This window comes from Nerophis ophidion, linkage group LG21 (genome assembly GCF_033978795.1).
Source record: "Nerophis ophidion isolate RoL-2023_Sa linkage group LG21, RoL_Noph_v1.0, whole genome shotgun sequence".
NCBI lineage: Eukaryota > Metazoa > Chordata > Actinopteri > Syngnathiformes > Syngnathidae > Nerophis > Nerophis ophidion.
The window spans coordinates 37,793,114-37,810,272 of NC_084631.1; the positions used below are offsets into that span (position 1 = coordinate 37,793,114).

Sequence of the window (17,159 nt, forward strand, 5' to 3'; positions counted from 1 at the left end):
TGAAAATGGCGGGTGTGTTACCTCGGCGACGTCACATTCTGATGTCATCGCCTCCAGCCCGATAAACAGAAAGGCGTTTAATTCGCCAAAATTCACCCATTTAGAGTTCGGAAATCGGTTAAAAAAATAGATGGTCTTTTTTCTGCACCATCAAGGTATATATTGACGCTTACATAGGTTTGGTGATAATGTTCCCCTTTAACTAGCTGTGTAGCTTTGAGCAAGTTAACACGTTGCAGGACTTCTTGTATCTTCGTCAGTGGTTCTAGACCTTGTTGGAGGTACCGAACCCCACCAGTTTCATATGCGCATTCACCGATCCCTCCTTTTTTTACAAATGCAAGACAAAGTTATATGTTTTTGTTTAGTATGGGGAACATGTTCTATGTAACAAACACTTAATTTAGAGTTTTTTGGACACTAAGGGAACATATTGTAAGTAACAAGGACTTAATTTAGAGTTATTTGGTTAGGGTTAGGGGTTCGGGTTAGAGGATTAGAGGGTTAGGGTTATAATAAGCCCATGCCGAATAAGGCATTAATAAGTACTTAATACTGACTAGTAAAGGGCCAATATGTTACTAATTTGCATGCTAATAAGCAAGTAATTAATGGTGAATATGTTCCCCATACTAAAGTGCTACTATGTTTTTTTTTACTGGTGCACAAAATGAACGGTGCATGAACATCACCTTGTTTAACCAACAAAACCAACACAGTGCATAAACTCACAACAAATTACACAGCTGCAAATCAGTCTGACTTCTGCTGTTGCCGTATCCGTAGTACACCAATAGGGAGAAAGTTCATATACACGATGAGTCGGGTGTTTCTCGACCTCCGCCGAACCCCTGAGCCCGACTCACCGAACCCCTAGGGTTCGATCGAACCCAGGTTAACAACCACTGATCTATGTGCTCACATCAGATGTCTTACATCCAAGTCGGTATAACTTTTTGCTAATATTGGACTTATATATGATATGGGTGTATTGCAGATGATCTACTAAAACTGCATGGGCACAACCGTTGTTTTTGCAGCAATAACGCCAAGAACACCAATCATGCACCCGAAAATTATGCAGTAAGTTTTTTTTCATCTACAAGAGGCGTTAATATATTTCCTATACGAAAAAAATTAATGGCATTTAAGAAATAAACAACTTCCTGCATTGTTTTCAAAGATTGGACAGATGTCTCCAATATTTGTATTTTAGACAGAAGTATGTCGGTGGTCAACAGAAGATTCTCCCCTCCATTGTCTGTCCTTCTGACAGCGGCGCAGCTGTTTGTGCATAACTGTGCCAGTTTACACGCATATATTGTACGTGCTAAAGGACGATGCAAAAGAGTTTCAGACTTGATAAGTCCCATTGTGAGTGCTCAATGATTATATTTGCTATTGAGGCCTTCCTAATAATTAGCATAGTCATGAAGACAGACTTGTAACTGGATTGTGTTAGCTACTTAGCTCAATTGAGAGACAGAATCAGATTCAGGATCAAACATTACAGGAGACAGAACAGGATCAAACATTACTGGACACAGAACAGGATCAAACATTACTGGACACAGAAAAGGATCAAACATTACAGGGAGACAGAACAGGATCAAACACTACAGGGAGACAGAACAGGATCAAACATTACAGGGGGACAGAACAGGATCAAACATTACAGGGAGACAGAACAGGATCAACATTACAGGAAGACAGAACAGGATCAAACATTACAGGAGACAGAACAGGATCAAACATTAAAGGAGACAGAACTGGATCAAACATTACAGGGAGACAGAACAGGCTCAAACATTACAGGGAGACAGAACAGGATCAAACATTACAGGGAGACAGAACGGGATCAAACATTACAGGGAGACAGAACAGGATCAAACATTACAGGGAGACAGAACTGGATCAAACATTACAGGGAGACAGAACTGGATCAAACATTACAGGGAGACAGAACAGGATCAAACATTACAGGAGACAGAACAGGATCAAACATTAAAGGAGACAGAACTGGATCAAACATTACAGGGAGACAGAACAGGCTCAAACATTACAGGGAGACAGAACAGGATCAAACATTACAGGGAGACAGAACGGGATCAAACATTACAGGAGACAGAACAGGATCAAACATTACAGGGAGACAGAACTGGATCAAACATTACAGGGAGACAGAACTGGATCAAACATTACAGGGAGACAGAACAGGCTCAAACATTACAGGGAGACAGAACATTATCAAACATTACAGGAAACAGAACAGGATCAAACATTACAGGGAGACAGAACAGGATCAAACATTACAGGGAGACAGAACAGGCTCAAACATTACAGGGAGACAGAACATTATCAAACATTACAGGGAGACAGAACAGGATCAAACATTACAGGGAGACGGAACAGGCTCAAACATTACAAGAAACAGAACAGGATCAAACATTACAGGGAGACAGAACAGGATCAAACATTACAGGGAGACAGAACAGGCTCAAACATTACAGGGAGAAAGAACAGGCTCAAACATTACAGGGAGACAGAACAGGATCAAACATTACAGGGAGACAGAACAGGCTCAAACATTACAAGAAACAGAACAGGATCAAACATTACAGGGAGACAGAACATTATCAAACATTACAGGAAACAGAACAGGATCAAACATTACAGGGAGACAGAACATTATCAAACATTACAGGAAACAGAACAGGATCAAACATTACAGGGAGACAGAACATTATCAAACATTACAGGGAGACAGAACAGGATCAAACATTACAGGGAGACAGAACAGGATTGCTGATGGCTCTGCCAACTTCCGGCACCCCTTACAAAAAAGTGGACAAAAGGGTAAACGCTGCAGAGGAAGGGGGGTGAGAAATAATCCTCTACACATGAGCTAAATAGATCAATTTTGCGTGGGCTTTTAAGTTTGCACATCTTTTCATACACACAACCCTTTAGTAGATGAACAAAAAAAAAAAAAATGCAGTCACTGATGAATACTGAGTACTGTGTTGAAAGCCTGCATCAGTCAAACCCAGGTTTTCTCTCCATATCACCTTCTGTCACTCTATAATGTCTGCTTTGGTTGCATGAGCTGCTTTTAGTGGGCCAGTCAACATCCACACCTCTGCTGTCCTTTTTGCTCACCTCTGCTCTCTTACCACCCGCACCCTTTTGGGCTTGTCTGTATATCTGGGACTGTGTTTTCCCTCTCTAGTCTCTCTGTGGGGTGACAAGCTTTCGCCAACACTTGTTTACCATCATGGCTGCATGTCCTTGTTTGTAGAGATCCACCAATACGTTTTTTTCAGGGTCGATACCGATTATCAGTAGTCAAGCAGGCCGAAAACCGATTTTTGGAGCCCATATTAATTTTCAGTAAAAGTTATTTCAACATCAGTAAACAGCTGGACACGGCTTTAAAGTAGTTGTTTTTTAACATTATTTAGGAAACGTCAGACCCATACTTGCCAACCTTGAGACCTCCGATTTCGGGAGATGGGGGTGTGTGGTTAAGAGGGGAGGAGTTCATTTATTTACACATATACACACACATAACACTCATCCACTCATTGTTCAGTTAAGGGTTGGATTGTCCATCCTTGTTGTATTCTCTGTCACTATTTTCCTAACCATGCTGAACACCCTTCCTGATGATGCATTGCTGTGTGGCACGCACAAAAGTGCTTTCATCAAATGCACTAAGAGTCTGGAATCTTCCATCTTCGTCTTCTTGTTGTGTGTGCAGTTGTGAACTGCACTTTCTAAAAGCCTTAGATGTTATTGTCACATATGCATGTACAGTAGATGGCGGTATTGTCCTGTTTAAGAGTGTCACAACATTGCTGTTTACGGCAGACACACTGCTTTACGGTAGACGAAAACGTGACTGCTGTTGTTGTGTGTTGTTACCGCGCTGGGAGGACGTTAATGAAACCGCCTAACAATAAACCCAAGTAAGAAACCGAGAACTCGCCCAGAATCATTCTACAGTTATAACGTCATTGGGCAGACACACTGTTTATATTGTGGGAAAGCGGATGTGAAAACAGGCTGTCCTCACTCAGGCCACGCCCCCTCCAGCTCCGCCTCAATTTCGGGAGATTTTCGGGAGAAAATTTGCCCCCGAGGTTTTCGGGAAAGGCACTGAATTTCAAGTGTTTCCCGGAAAATCCGGGAAGGTTGGCAAGTATGGTCAGACCTGTAGGGACAAAATGTTTCATGTTGTGGTTAATTTAGCAGCAAAAAACATCAGAAACACCTTTATTTATTACGTGTGTTTAAGAGGAGCATCAACATTTGCATTCAAAATATCGGAAATCTCCTGAAAATGTGTAAAAAATGACAACTTGCCATTTTTTTTCAATTTCATACAATTTTACGTTGAAAGGTTTCCTCTGAAATATTGCCACCATGAAATGAAATGGATGGTAGCCTCTTCCATTTAGCATCTAGGCATTTCTTCCTGGATGTCACAGAAAGTCTGAGTACGCTGCCTCTTTTTCTGAAACTTTGAATCACACAAAGTTTGGCAGCGATATATTTTCTCTCGTCTTGATGTTCATCCGTCTCTGTTGCGTTATTTGATTTAATGACGGAACATAAATGAGGCCACGCTGCGATTGCTACGGACGCAGGCTTGATTGTTGCAGAGTTAAAAACAAACAAAACACAACCGGTAAGAGGGACAAAAAGTGTTTTGGAAGTTTTGAAAGCTAAGCAGAAGAGATTCACTGTGTACAAGGGACCAACATTGCACAAAGAAGAGAATAAAAAATAAAATTACTTTTCTCATAAATACTGGTATTACGTTTTTATATACAGGTGCTGTTCATATTATTAGAATATCATGAAAAAGTTGATTTATTTCAGTAATTATATTCAGAACGTGAAACTTACATATTATATCAATTCATTACACACATAGTGATATATTTGAAATGTTTATTTCTTTAAATTTTGATGATTTGTACTGACAATTACTGAAAATCCCAAATTCAGTATCTCAGAAAATATGATTATTAGTTACGACTAGTACCAAAAAATATTTTATAGAAATGTGGGCCAACTGAAAAGTATGAACATGGAAAGTTTCAGCATGTACGGCAATCAATACTTAGTTGCAGCTCCTTTTGCCTCCAAGGAATGCGACAGCTGAAGCCCATATCTTGCATACGTCGGTGCGTGGTGGTTATTGAAGCACTGACTCCAGATCCAGTCCACTCTTTGTGGATCTCCCCCACATTTTTGAATCTGTTTTGTTTGACAATCCTCTCCAGGGCGTGGTTATCCCTCTTGCTTGTACACTTTTTTTCTACCACATCTTTGTCTTCCCTTCGCCTCTCTATTAATGTGCTTGGACACAGAGCTCTGGGAACATCCAACCTCTTTGGCAATGACCTTTTGTGTCTTGCCCTCCTTCTTTAAAGTATCAATGGTCATCTTTTGGACAGTTGTCAAGTCAGCAGTCTTCTTCCCCATGATTGTGTGTCATACAGAATCAAAACGAGAGACCATTTAAAGGCTTTTCCAGGTGTTTTGAGTTAGTTAGCTAATTAGAGTGTGGCACCAGGTGTCTTCAATATCTGACCTTTTCACCATATTCTAGTTTTCTGAGATGTTGAATTTAGGGTTTTCATTGGTTGTCAGCTATAATCATCTCCTTTTTGGCAAAAAACACTTGAAATGTATCAGTCTGTTTGGAATGAATGTATACATTCTACAAGTTTGACTTTCTAAATGAAATTAATGAAATAAATCAACTTTTTCATGATATTCTAATAATATGACCAGCACATGTAATTGTATCTCCTGATGTACTGCAGTTGTAGTTGATGTACGTGAAATATCTACGCGGCTGGTTATGCAAACCCGGTTTCCATATGAGTAAGGAAATTGTGTAAGATGTAAATATAAACGGAATACAATGATTTGCAAATCCTTTTCAAACCATATTCAGTTGAATGCACTACAAAGACGAGATATTTGATGTTCAAGCTCATAAACTTTTTTTTTTTTTGCAAATAATAATTAGAATTTCATGGCTGCAACACGTGCCAAATAGTTGGGAAAGGGCATGTTCACCACTGCGTTGCATCACCTTTTCTTTTAACAACACTCAATAAATGTTTGGGTACTGAGAAAACTAATTGTTGAAGCTTTGAAAGTGGAATTCTTTCCAATTCTTGTTTTATGTAGAGCTTCAGTCGTTCAACAGTACGGTGTCTCCGCTGTCGTATTTTACGCTTTATATTGCACCACACATTTTTGATGGGAGACAGGTCTGGACTGCAGGCAGGCCAGGAAAGTACCCCCACTCTTTTTTTACGAAACCACGCTGTTGTAACTCGTGCTGAATGTAGCTTGGCATTGTCTTGCTGAAATAAGCAGAGGCGTCCATGAAAAAGACGGCGCTTAGATGGCAGCATATGTTGTTCCAAAACCTGTATGTACCTTTCAGCATTAATGGTGCCTTCACAGATGTGTAAGTTACCCATGCCTTGGGCACTAATGCACCCCCATACCATCACAGATGCTGGCTTTTGAACTTTGCGTCGATAACAGTCTGGATGGTTCGCTTCCCCTTTGGTCCAGATGACACAATGTCGAATATTTCCAAAAACAATTTGAAATGTGGACTTGTAAGACAACAGAACACTTTTCCACTTTGCATCAGTCCATCTCAGATGATGTCGGGCCCAGAGAAGCCGGCGGCGTTTCTGGATGTTCTTGATAAATGGCTTTTGCTTTGCATAGTAGAGCTTTAACTTGCACTTACAGATGTAGCGACCAACTGTATTTAGTGACAGTGGTTTTCTGAAGTGTTCCTGAGCCCATGTGGTGATATCCTTTAGAGATTTATGTCGTTTTTTTTTATACAGTGCCGTCTGAGGATCGAAGGTCACGGTCATTCAGTGTTGGTTTCCGGCCATGCCGCTTACGTGGAGTGATTTCTCCAGATTCTCTGAACCTTTTGATGATATTATGGAGCGTAGATGTTGAAATCCCTAAATTTCTTGCAATTGCACTTTGAGAAACGTTGTTCTTAAACTGTTTGACTATTTGCTCACGCAGTTGTGGACAAAGGGGTGTACCTCGCCCCATCCTTTCTTGTGAAAGACAGAGCATTTTTTGGGAAGCTGTTTTTATACCCAATCATGGCACCCACCAGTTCCCAATTAGCCTGCACACCTGTGGGATGTTCCAAATAAGTGTTTGATGAGCATTCCTCAACTATATAAGTATTTATTACCACCTTTCCCAACTTCTTTGTCACGTGTTGCCGGCATCAAATTCCAAAGTTAATGATTATTTGCAAAAAAAAAATGTTTATCAGCTTAAACAACAAATATGTTGTCTTTGTAGCATATTCAACTAAATATGGGTTGAAAATGATTTGCAAATCACTGTATTCTGTTTATATTTACGTCTAACACAATTTCCCAACTCATACGGAAACAGGGTTTATTAGATCGATCTCCAGTTATTTGATCACCTAACTTTTTAACAATTTGCCCTACGTACTACGTACTCCTCCTTCCTGTTTACTAAGTGGCCAAGTTTTGTGTCAGCATTTGGAAGAGCACAGCACCGCGTCGACTGAATAATAAATGCTAATTGCTCAGCTAACGGCTAACAAGCGGTCCTGTGTTATGTGCGCCGTCAGCAAAATGTGTCTCATCACTAACTACACATGGTCCGTCCATTACACTCCCATGATTGGGCTATTCTGTCCAGGCAGATAATTGGTGTTGTGTGCGTTTTTCTCATGCCAGTCCATGCCTAGAAAATGTCCTGTACCTCTTCAACAAACAAACCAGTGAAATTGTCTATCTCATATTTCAAATTCAAAGCTAAGTCAGGGATCCAAACACGGAGCGATGGTGAGTACATAAAGTCCCACAACACAGCCCTCGGTGGTTTCTCACAAGTCTGAAAGTCAAAAGCCCTTCTTAAGTGGGTTTTCACTCTGTCACTAAAAGGTGCTTAATACTGGAAATACTCTCAATTTAGCTGGGGTGCTCATAGATTAGCTCAGGGGTGTTTTCATCGAGGGCCACACTGCCGTTGTGGCTGCTTTTGTAACAGTGATGTAATGAATAGAAATGTATGTGGATTTGCCTCCAATTATTGCACAATTGCGATCCTTTTTTTTCATTTATTTAATTAAATATTCAGCTATTAATTGTCCTTTTGTGTTTTTTACGTACACTTCAAAAAACTCAATGGGTTTTACGGTAAAAAAACAAACTGGCAGATTAGTTGCCAGAATGTAACATGGTGTTTACAGCGTCAAAAAACTATCACTTTTTAATGGTAAAATCTATTGTTTTTACAGTTGATCACTGTAACAGTACTATATAAAGCAGGGCTGTCCAAAGTGCGGCCCGCAGGTCATTTTTAACGGCCCCGGGTACATTTAAAAATACTATTGAAAAAATTAAAAACATAAATATTGATATAAAAGAGCTAACAAGTGAAATATAACAAGAAAATGTTGCAATGCTTTAATAACACAAAGCTGCCATGCAGGCTGTTTCTTTCTTTAAAAAATAATAATGAATCAAAATCAATGTCATTTTGAATTACGTCACATTAAATATTCCACTTTGAGATATTTTTTTGGGGAAAATGTTGCATATTTTTTGTTTTGCCATATGGAAAAACTGAGCTGATTTTTTTTTTTTTTAAAGAAGGGCCTAAAACATACAAACAAAAAACGTAAACAACAATAAAACTTAAAATTGACGGACATATCTGATGTTGATCTCGAGATTATTGTGCTAAAAGTAAACGATAAAAAAAATGTATAATTTATTTTTTAACACTTTAATGAGTGGACATTTCTGGATCCCCAATTATTCTAGTGTGTTTTGTTTTTGAGTGCCATTGCTCCAAAAATAATAATGAATCAAAATCCAAAATTGAGGCTCCAATTATTATATAATCTCAAATATTCAACCTAAAAAAGTTGAGTGAAAATATTGCTTTTTTTTTTTTTTTTTTTTTTCATTTTTTTCTTAATGTTAATCTACAGATTTAAAACTTGCATAATAATAAAAATAATACTGAATAATGACACTTTTTTTTTTTTTTTTTTTTTTTGACCAAAACCCTTTGGGGTCCCCGGGATCATAACTGAGTGGAGGCCTAAATGTATATTGTTTCTACAAATATTGTATTGGTTTTTAAAATAAACATTATGAAAATAGCCCCCAGCTTGCTTTGATTTTTCAGTGTGCGGCCCTCAGTGCAAAAAGTTTGGACACCCCTGATATTAAGGTTGTATGTGTATATATATATCTATTATTTTTATTTTTATTGTTCTGTTAAATTTTGGCGACTGAGCTGCCATTTGTTTTGTAATGTAAAAACTACAATTTAATGGATAACTTGCTTGAAATGTATGATAATGTGATACTTGCTGCATTTTTGGATAGAGTATTTTAAAAGATATGCAGTACATGTATTTGCTTCTGTCAAAATGAAAAGGACGAATACATTTAGTAAAGAAAAGGTAGGTATTTTATTGACAACACATTTTTCAGAGTTTGATACCTTTGGACTAGATAAACTGAAAACTTGTTATTTAGGACTATTTATTTGACTTTGGTATCGATTTGTAGTGAAAACCTAGCTTTTTCTGACCACACGGGTCATTTATTGGACAACGCAGCAGCAACAGAGAAAACTGATGAGTTGGCATGAATACTGACTACTGATTGTACGGCCATGATGGATGCTGATCACAGCGTTGAATTAACCCCACAAGATACTTGCAAAAAATAATCAGGAGGTTACTTACAGCCACAACAATGATTAGAGACTTTCAGATGAATTGAATTGGGCCTTTTTTGTCGTATATACTGTATTAAGTAATAAGAAAGTAACACCCATTATAAGGTGATGTGTTCTGTAATTTTGCATCAAGCAAAAGTAAAAATGACTGAATACTATGTTTTGTTTATTCGGTATAATTCTTAAAAAGAATCATATAAAGTAGTGGAACTGCTGCGGAGGGGGAAATGTTCTCCCAGTCAAAAAGAGGTGCCCACTTTGTTCATTCAGACTTGTGGGAAGCACAAAGTGAAATAATTATTCCAGATATGAGTTTGCAAATGTTCAGCTTTGAATTTCATCCCAGGCGTCCAACATCGAGAACAAGCAGGACTGGATTAAGCACATCAGGGAGGTGATCCAGGAGCGCACCATCCACCTGAGGGGGGCGCTCAAGGAGCCCATTCATATTCCCAAAGCCAGCACAGCCAAGCACCACAAGGGCCGCAGGTAACTTTGTCCCCCGGAAGCAGGCCACCATGTTGAGTGGAAATAACCTGCTTGTGTTCCAGGGACGGAGAGGATCTTGACAGTCAAGGCGAAGGCAGCAGCCAACCAGACACCATCTCGCTTGCCTCTCGCACCTCCCAGAACACGCTGGACAGTGACAAGGTAACACCACCTCCCCTCACCGTCACTTTTCTGTCACTCACCCGCTTCCTGCTCTCCATCACGCAGCTCTCCGGCGGCTGCGAGCTGACGGTGGTGATCCACGACTTCATGGCGAGCAACAGCAACGAGCTGACGGTGCGCCGCGGCCAGACCGTGGAGGTTCTGGAGCGCTGCCACGACAAGCCCGACTGGTGCCTGGTGAGGACCACTGACCGCTCCCCCGCACAGGAGGGCTTGGTGCTGTGCTCCATGCTCTGCATCGCGCACTCTCGCTCCTCCATGGAGATGGAGGGGATCTTCAACCACAAAGGTAGGACGCACAATTTGTAATGAATAAGGGATATTTCTTTTATAAGCATTGTAGAATTGGCTGAACCCAAAATGACAAAGTAACACTGCAAAAAGGTGTCATTGAAAAGCTTCCAACATGACATTTTTCAACCTATCTAAACCAGAGCTGTCAAACTTGTTGTCATTGAGTTCTGGCTGCTCTCCGAGGGCCACTTTTTACAGTGAATCAATATGAATGTCAATCAATCAATGTTTATTTAAATAGCCCTAAATCACAAGTGTCTCAAAGGGCTGCACAAACCACAGCAACATCCTCAGTAGAGCCCACATAAGGGCAAGGAAAAACTCACCCCAGTGGGACGTCGGTGGCAGTGGCAATGACTATGAGAAACCTTGGAGAGGACCGCTTATGTGGGCAGTCCAAACTCCAAAGTGGATCCAATATAGTAGCGAGATTCCCGTCCATAGTGGAGCCAGTAGGAAACCATCCCAAGCGGAGGCGGATCCGCAGCGAAGAGATGTCCCCAACCGATACACAGGCGAGCGGTCCACCCAGGGTCCCGACTCTGGACAGCCAGTACTTCATCCGTGGCCACCGGACCTTTGTGTGTCCCCTTCCACAAGGGAGAGGGGGACAGAGGAGAAAAAGAAAAGAAACGGCAGATCAACTGGTCTAAAAAGGGGGGCTATTTAAAGGCTAGAGTATACAAATGAGTTTTAAGATGAGATTTAAATGCTTCTACTGAGGTAGCATCTCGAACTGTTGTCCTCATGACATTATTACACATTATTATTTTTTACATACAAAATTCTTGCTTTTGAAGTCAGAAGAACAAGCAAAATATGTTTGGATTTAATGTTAATACAGGCTGTCCAAACCTTTTCACCAAGGGTCACATACTAAAAAGTCAAAGTTTGCTGGCATCATTTTTTTAATGTTTTTATTTTCTAAATCAGACATTACCTATGTATTAAAAAACAAAACTTAGTCTCAGCTTTGTGTTATGGGTGCCAACTTTACTAATATTATTACAAGGGTAAAAACAACAGTAAGATTTTTTTTTTTTAAAGAAGTTTGGAAAAATCCGGAAATTTTGATTTTATTAATAGTACACTTTGTCACTTATAAAACTGCTGACCCTATTTTTTGTCTTTATATATATATACCGAATTTTCCGCACTATAAGGCGCACCTTCAATGAATGGCCTATTTTAAAACTTTGTTCATATATAAGGCGCACTAAATTATAAGGCGCATAGAATAGATGCTACAGTAGAGGCTGGGATTACGTTATGCATCCTTTAGATGGAGCTGCGCTAAAGGGAATGTCAACAAAACAGTCAAATAGGTAAGTCAAACTTTATTAATAGATTACAAACCAGCATTCTGACAACTCCGTTCACTCCCAAAATAAATAAACAGCTGTTTTATTATTTCCCCGATTCAATAAACACGTAAAAAAACTGATACTGTTGCGGTAAATCAAACGTTAGTGCAATCACAATATAGTAACACTCAAAATAGTGCAAAGCAAGAATATATCAATAACTCAACGTTGCTCAAACGATAATGTCACACAACACAACACACAAAATAAACATGTAAAGCTCACTTTATTAAGTTATTCCTCATCCACGAATCCCTCAAATTCTTCTTCTTCAGTGTTCCAATCAAACAGTTGGGCGAATACGGCATCCAACATGCCCGGCTCCGTCTCGTCAAAGTCGCTGCTGTTAATGTTAAATCCTCTCGCTGCTGCTCTATTCTCGTGTTCTACTGTGTGACTGATCGCCTTGAGTTTAAACTCTGCGTCGTAAGCGTGTCTCTTAATAGGAGCCATTTTGGGGTCTTTACATAAACACACAGAAACGGCACGCCTCCCGCAGTCATACATCCCAGAATGCACCGCGCGTTTCTTCTTCTACGGGGGAAAATGAAGTCTTTGGCTGCTTACCGTAGTTGCAAGACCTGTTTTGGCTCAATATTGGTCCATATATAAGGTGCACCGTTTTATAAGGCGCACTGTCAGCTTTTGAGAAATTTTGAGGTTATTAGGTGCGCCTAGTGCAGCAAATACGGTACGTGTATATAATGTCTGGGTTTGTTTTGTTTTCACAAAATAAAACCATTTCAAGATGTCTCCCACACACTTTGACTTTTCAGTGTGCGACGCTTAGAGGAAAAAGTTTGGACACCACTGAGTTTTTACTATCAAATGTTCAGCTTTTTACTCATGCATCACAAAAAATATTGATATATATTTTTTTTTACAATTGTTTATTATCCAAAGGCATGCTGCGGGCCACCAAAACTTGAGCTGCGCGCCGCACTTTGGACACCACTTTGTTTCCATCATTTTTGCATGGTTAGATGATTCTCAAGTCGAAAAGAATTGAAATGATGCGATACGTGCAATATTTCAATCAAAATGGAAAGAACAATTATGTTTATTAGGAGATATCAATTGCTTTATTGACGCACATTTTTTCCAGTTTTTGGTGGGCCATATAAAACGACGTGGCGGGCCAGATCGGGTCCCGGGCTTTGAATTTGACACATGATCTGAACATTTCAATTTGGCTTTCATCGTTTTGTTATATTTGTCCACTAGAGGGTGCTACTTTTTCCCCGTTCAAAGCATGCAGAAATTGGCCCAACTGATGCTGTTTTCCGCAAGGGTACATTCCCTGTTACCGCAATAAGTGTGTGCAAACGTAGCAGAATATTTGCCACCTGTGTGTACCTACCAGTGTGTGTGTGGATGACCAACAAGTGGATTTCTATTCCAGACACTCTGTCAGTGTGCAGCAATGACGCCATCATGCCGGGGTCTTCTGCCACACTTCAGCCTGGTCATGGAATGGGCTCCCATGCTTCACCAGGACCAAAACGACCAGGTAGAGATGCAAAGACTTTAAATTCTAAGACAAAGCTGTCCGTCCATCCATCCATGCATTTTCTACCGCTTATTCCTTTTTGGGGTCGCGGGGGACGCTGGCGCCTATATCTGCTACAATCGGGCGGAAGGCGGGGTACACCCTGGACAAGTCGCCACCTCATCGCAGGGCCAACACAGATAGACAGACAACATTCACACTCACATTCACACACAATCAACCTATCCCCAGGTGCATGTCTTTAGAGATTAAAATAATTAACCGCTATTAGTCGCATTTCATTTATAGTTAACTTAATTGTAATGATTTAAGATTAAATGATAAATGGGTTGTACTTGTATAGCGCTTTTCTACCTTCAAGGTACTCAAAGCGCTTTGACACTACTTCCACATTTACCCATTCACACACACATTCACACACTGATGGAGGGAGCTGCCATGCAAGGCGCCAACCAGCACCCATCAGGAGCAAGGGTGAAATGTCTTGCTCAGGACACAACGGACGTGACGAGGTTGGTACTAGGTGGGAGTTGAACCAGGGACCCTGGGGTTGCACACGCCCACTCTACCACTGCGCCACGCCGTCCCTAAGATTAAGAGACTTTTTTATTTTTTTAAGTGTACCTTAGACAAATAATTTTCTTGTTTTTCAATACTATTAACATGGGACTGGACAATTTTTTTTCTTTTTGTTGAATATTATGCTTTTTTTTAACAGTTCAACACAAAATGGACACACTTTTAAAGACACACACTATCTCTCTCATAAACAAATATATTGTCTCCCACAAGCTGATCAATTCTGACACGAACTCACTTTAAAAAACAAACATACTATGAAACAGTAAGTACATTTTCAACCGGCAGAACCTGCAGTGAGCAAACTCCTCCAAAAGATGGCACCACTGTGCATAAACAATCACGTGCCTTTGCAAGCTTATTTGAAAACGTTTTGTACATTATGCACGTTTGCGAAGAATTGTAATCCACAGGGTACAAAGCTTACGTAAAAAGTAGTGCTTTATCGTCCGTAAAAAATATGGTAAAAACCAGGCTTATTTTTTGACCATTACATTGTACCGTATTTCCTTGAATTGCCGCCGGGGCGCAAATTATTTTAAAACCTCTTCTCACTCCGGCACTCACCAAAGGCATGCGGTAAATTTAGGCCTGCGCTTAACAATTTGAGTGTGATGTAAGGATACCATCATGAAAAGCACATTTAGTGAAGTGAATTATATTTATATAGCGCTTTTCTCTAGTGACTCAAAGCGCTTTTACATAGTGAAACCCAATATCTAGGTTACATTTAAACCAGTGTGGGTAGCACTGGGGGCAGGTGGGTAAAGTGCCTTGCCCAAGGACACAACGGCAGTGACTAGGATGGCGGAAGCGGGGATCGAACCTGCAACCCTCAAGTTGCTGGCACGGCCGCTCTACCAACCGAGCTATACATATATATTATGGTCTTACCTTTACTTATAAATGAAGTCCATGCGCAGCTCCTTCTGATCAAAAGCATCGATATCCTTTATTACCTGCTGCTTCGATTGAAAGTCCAGTTTAGAAAACGGTTTTATTTTAGATATGTAATCCTCCATGTTAAAAGTGCAAGCGAGAGGAAAAAATAAACACACGCTGCTCACTCTTGCTGCTTGTTGTCACTTCTTCTGCAGCCGAGTAGTCGCAAGAAGGATCACTAGCGCCCTCTACCACCAGGAGGCGGGAGTCATTTAATGACTCATATTTGACACACGCAGCTACGGTATATTAATACCAATTAATAATACTGTTCTTTTTAGCACATTCAATAGCTTGGACCTTAAATCCTACTGAATAGCTCTTAATCTTCTTCCCTTTATGCGATTTCAAATTATTGAAATCAGCCTCCTCCATTTTGAAAATGATGACAGGTGAAGTGTCACTTGTGACGTGACGAGTTTGACCCGGCGGAAATTCTAGGCATATGCTAATTATTTTGTGTAACGAGTTTGACCCGGCGGAAATTCTAGACATGCGCTAATAAAAATAATATTTTGCGAAACGAGTTTGACCCGGCGTTAATCCTGAGCCGGCAGTAATGCTAAGCATGCACTAATTATTTTGTGAAACGAGTTTGACCCGGCAGTAATTCTAGACAGGCGCATACTATATACCCGGCGGCAATTCAAGGAAATACGGTAATTGCTGTACGAATGTTTCTGCAGGCAATACCTTACGAAAGTGGCTCACTAGCCCAGTCCGCCGGCTCAGCAGCGGAAAGGCGGACGGTCACGTGAAGAAGCTGGCCCACAAGCACAAGAAGAGCCGCGAGGTGAGGAAGAGCGGTGAGATGACCATGGGATCCCAGAAGGACTCGGACGACAGCGCCGCCACGCCACAGGACGAAACCGTGGAGGAGGTCGGAGAGACAAGACCACATTATGTTGCGCCTGGGACTCCAACTGTTGTCGTGCTGTGTTGCAGAGGGTCCGCAATGAGGGGCTGTCCAGCGGCACCTTGTCCAAGTCCAGTTCTTCAGGCATGCAGAGCTGCGGCGAGGAGGAGGGCGAGGAGGGTCCCGATGCAGTCCCCCTCCCTCCACCAATGGCCATCCAGCAGCACAGCCTGCTGCAGGCCGACTCCCAGGACGATAAGGTGAAGGAAGGAGAAAGTCTTGAATGACAAACCATTGCTCCTCATTTTTTGATTTACCAGGTTTTTAGTCTGAATCTTCCTCTTCTTTTCTCTCTTGAGAAGTTTTAGGCAGCAGAGACTTTTCTTCTGACACTAATTTCTGTTTCTCTTTTTGTTTTGTTTCCTGCTTGTATTGTTTTCCATATTGTAGCATTATCTTGATTTATGTCCTGTCTTTGCTTTGTCTCAGTTTCCATACCTGTCCATCTGAGGTGCCCCATCTTCCATCTTCCTCCCCTCACTTCTCCCCGTCTCTTCAGCTTCAATTGATCCTTCTTGCTTTATTTAACGATCAAATGACAGAAACAAATCCCTCCTTTTTTCGCACGTAACAGACTTTTATGTTTCTTTGGATTTTTTTTTTCTTTTTTCTAAGCTATCTAATTTTCTTAATTTCTCTGCGATCCATCTTTTTTCTTTTTCTTCCACTTCATGTTTTTTTTTTTCCAACTGTCAAAGCCTTATTTGTGCCAAAGTGCCGCAAAGCTCTCTTGAATATTACTACGGCTTTTTCTGCATGTCCTAAAGTCTGAGCGGCCCCTAGTAGTCCGTGAAGCCCAAATATAACCCCCGACACCGAGGTGAGAACGCCCCCCCACCCAAAAAAAACAAAATGTCCCCCATGTTGCCATCACCACTCCCTTCCGTTCTCATCCCCTTTTTACCCTCTGTGCGTTTAATCTCATGACCCATGCGAGTAATTGGCATCTATAAACGCTGGCCAGGCCACAAGAGCACAAAGGCTCGCCCAGAAAACCCAGCAGAGCAAGGGTGAGAGTCTCCTGGAATATCATTTTGATATCACATTCATTCCCCTTTTTCCATTTGAAGTA

General features: G+C 40.8%; 1 protein-coding gene across 4 annotated transcripts in view; it reads left to right on the plus strand.

Moving 5' to 3' along the window:
• LOC133540068 (triple functional domain protein-like) overlaps positions 1-17,159 on the plus strand; it is a 212,868-nt gene that overhangs the window by 150,955 nt on the left and 44,754 nt on the right. For 2 of the 4 annotated variants that reach the window (XM_061882552.1, XM_061882551.1), the window contains exons 35-41: positions 7,866-7,895; positions 10,157-10,299; positions 10,362-10,461; positions 10,528-10,771; positions 13,543-13,650; positions 15,858-16,051; positions 16,117-16,287. In XM_061882552.1, coding sequence (XP_061738536.1) covers positions 7,866-7,895; positions 10,157-10,299; positions 10,362-10,461; positions 10,528-10,771; positions 13,543-13,650; positions 15,858-16,051; positions 16,117-16,287 — 990 coding nt within the window. The remainder of the gene's footprint in view (positions 1-7,865; positions 7,896-10,156; positions 10,300-10,361; positions 10,462-10,527; positions 10,772-13,542; positions 13,651-15,857; positions 16,052-16,116; positions 16,288-17,159) is intronic. The other 2 variants (XM_061882554.1, XM_061882553.1) reach the window with 1 other exon arrangement.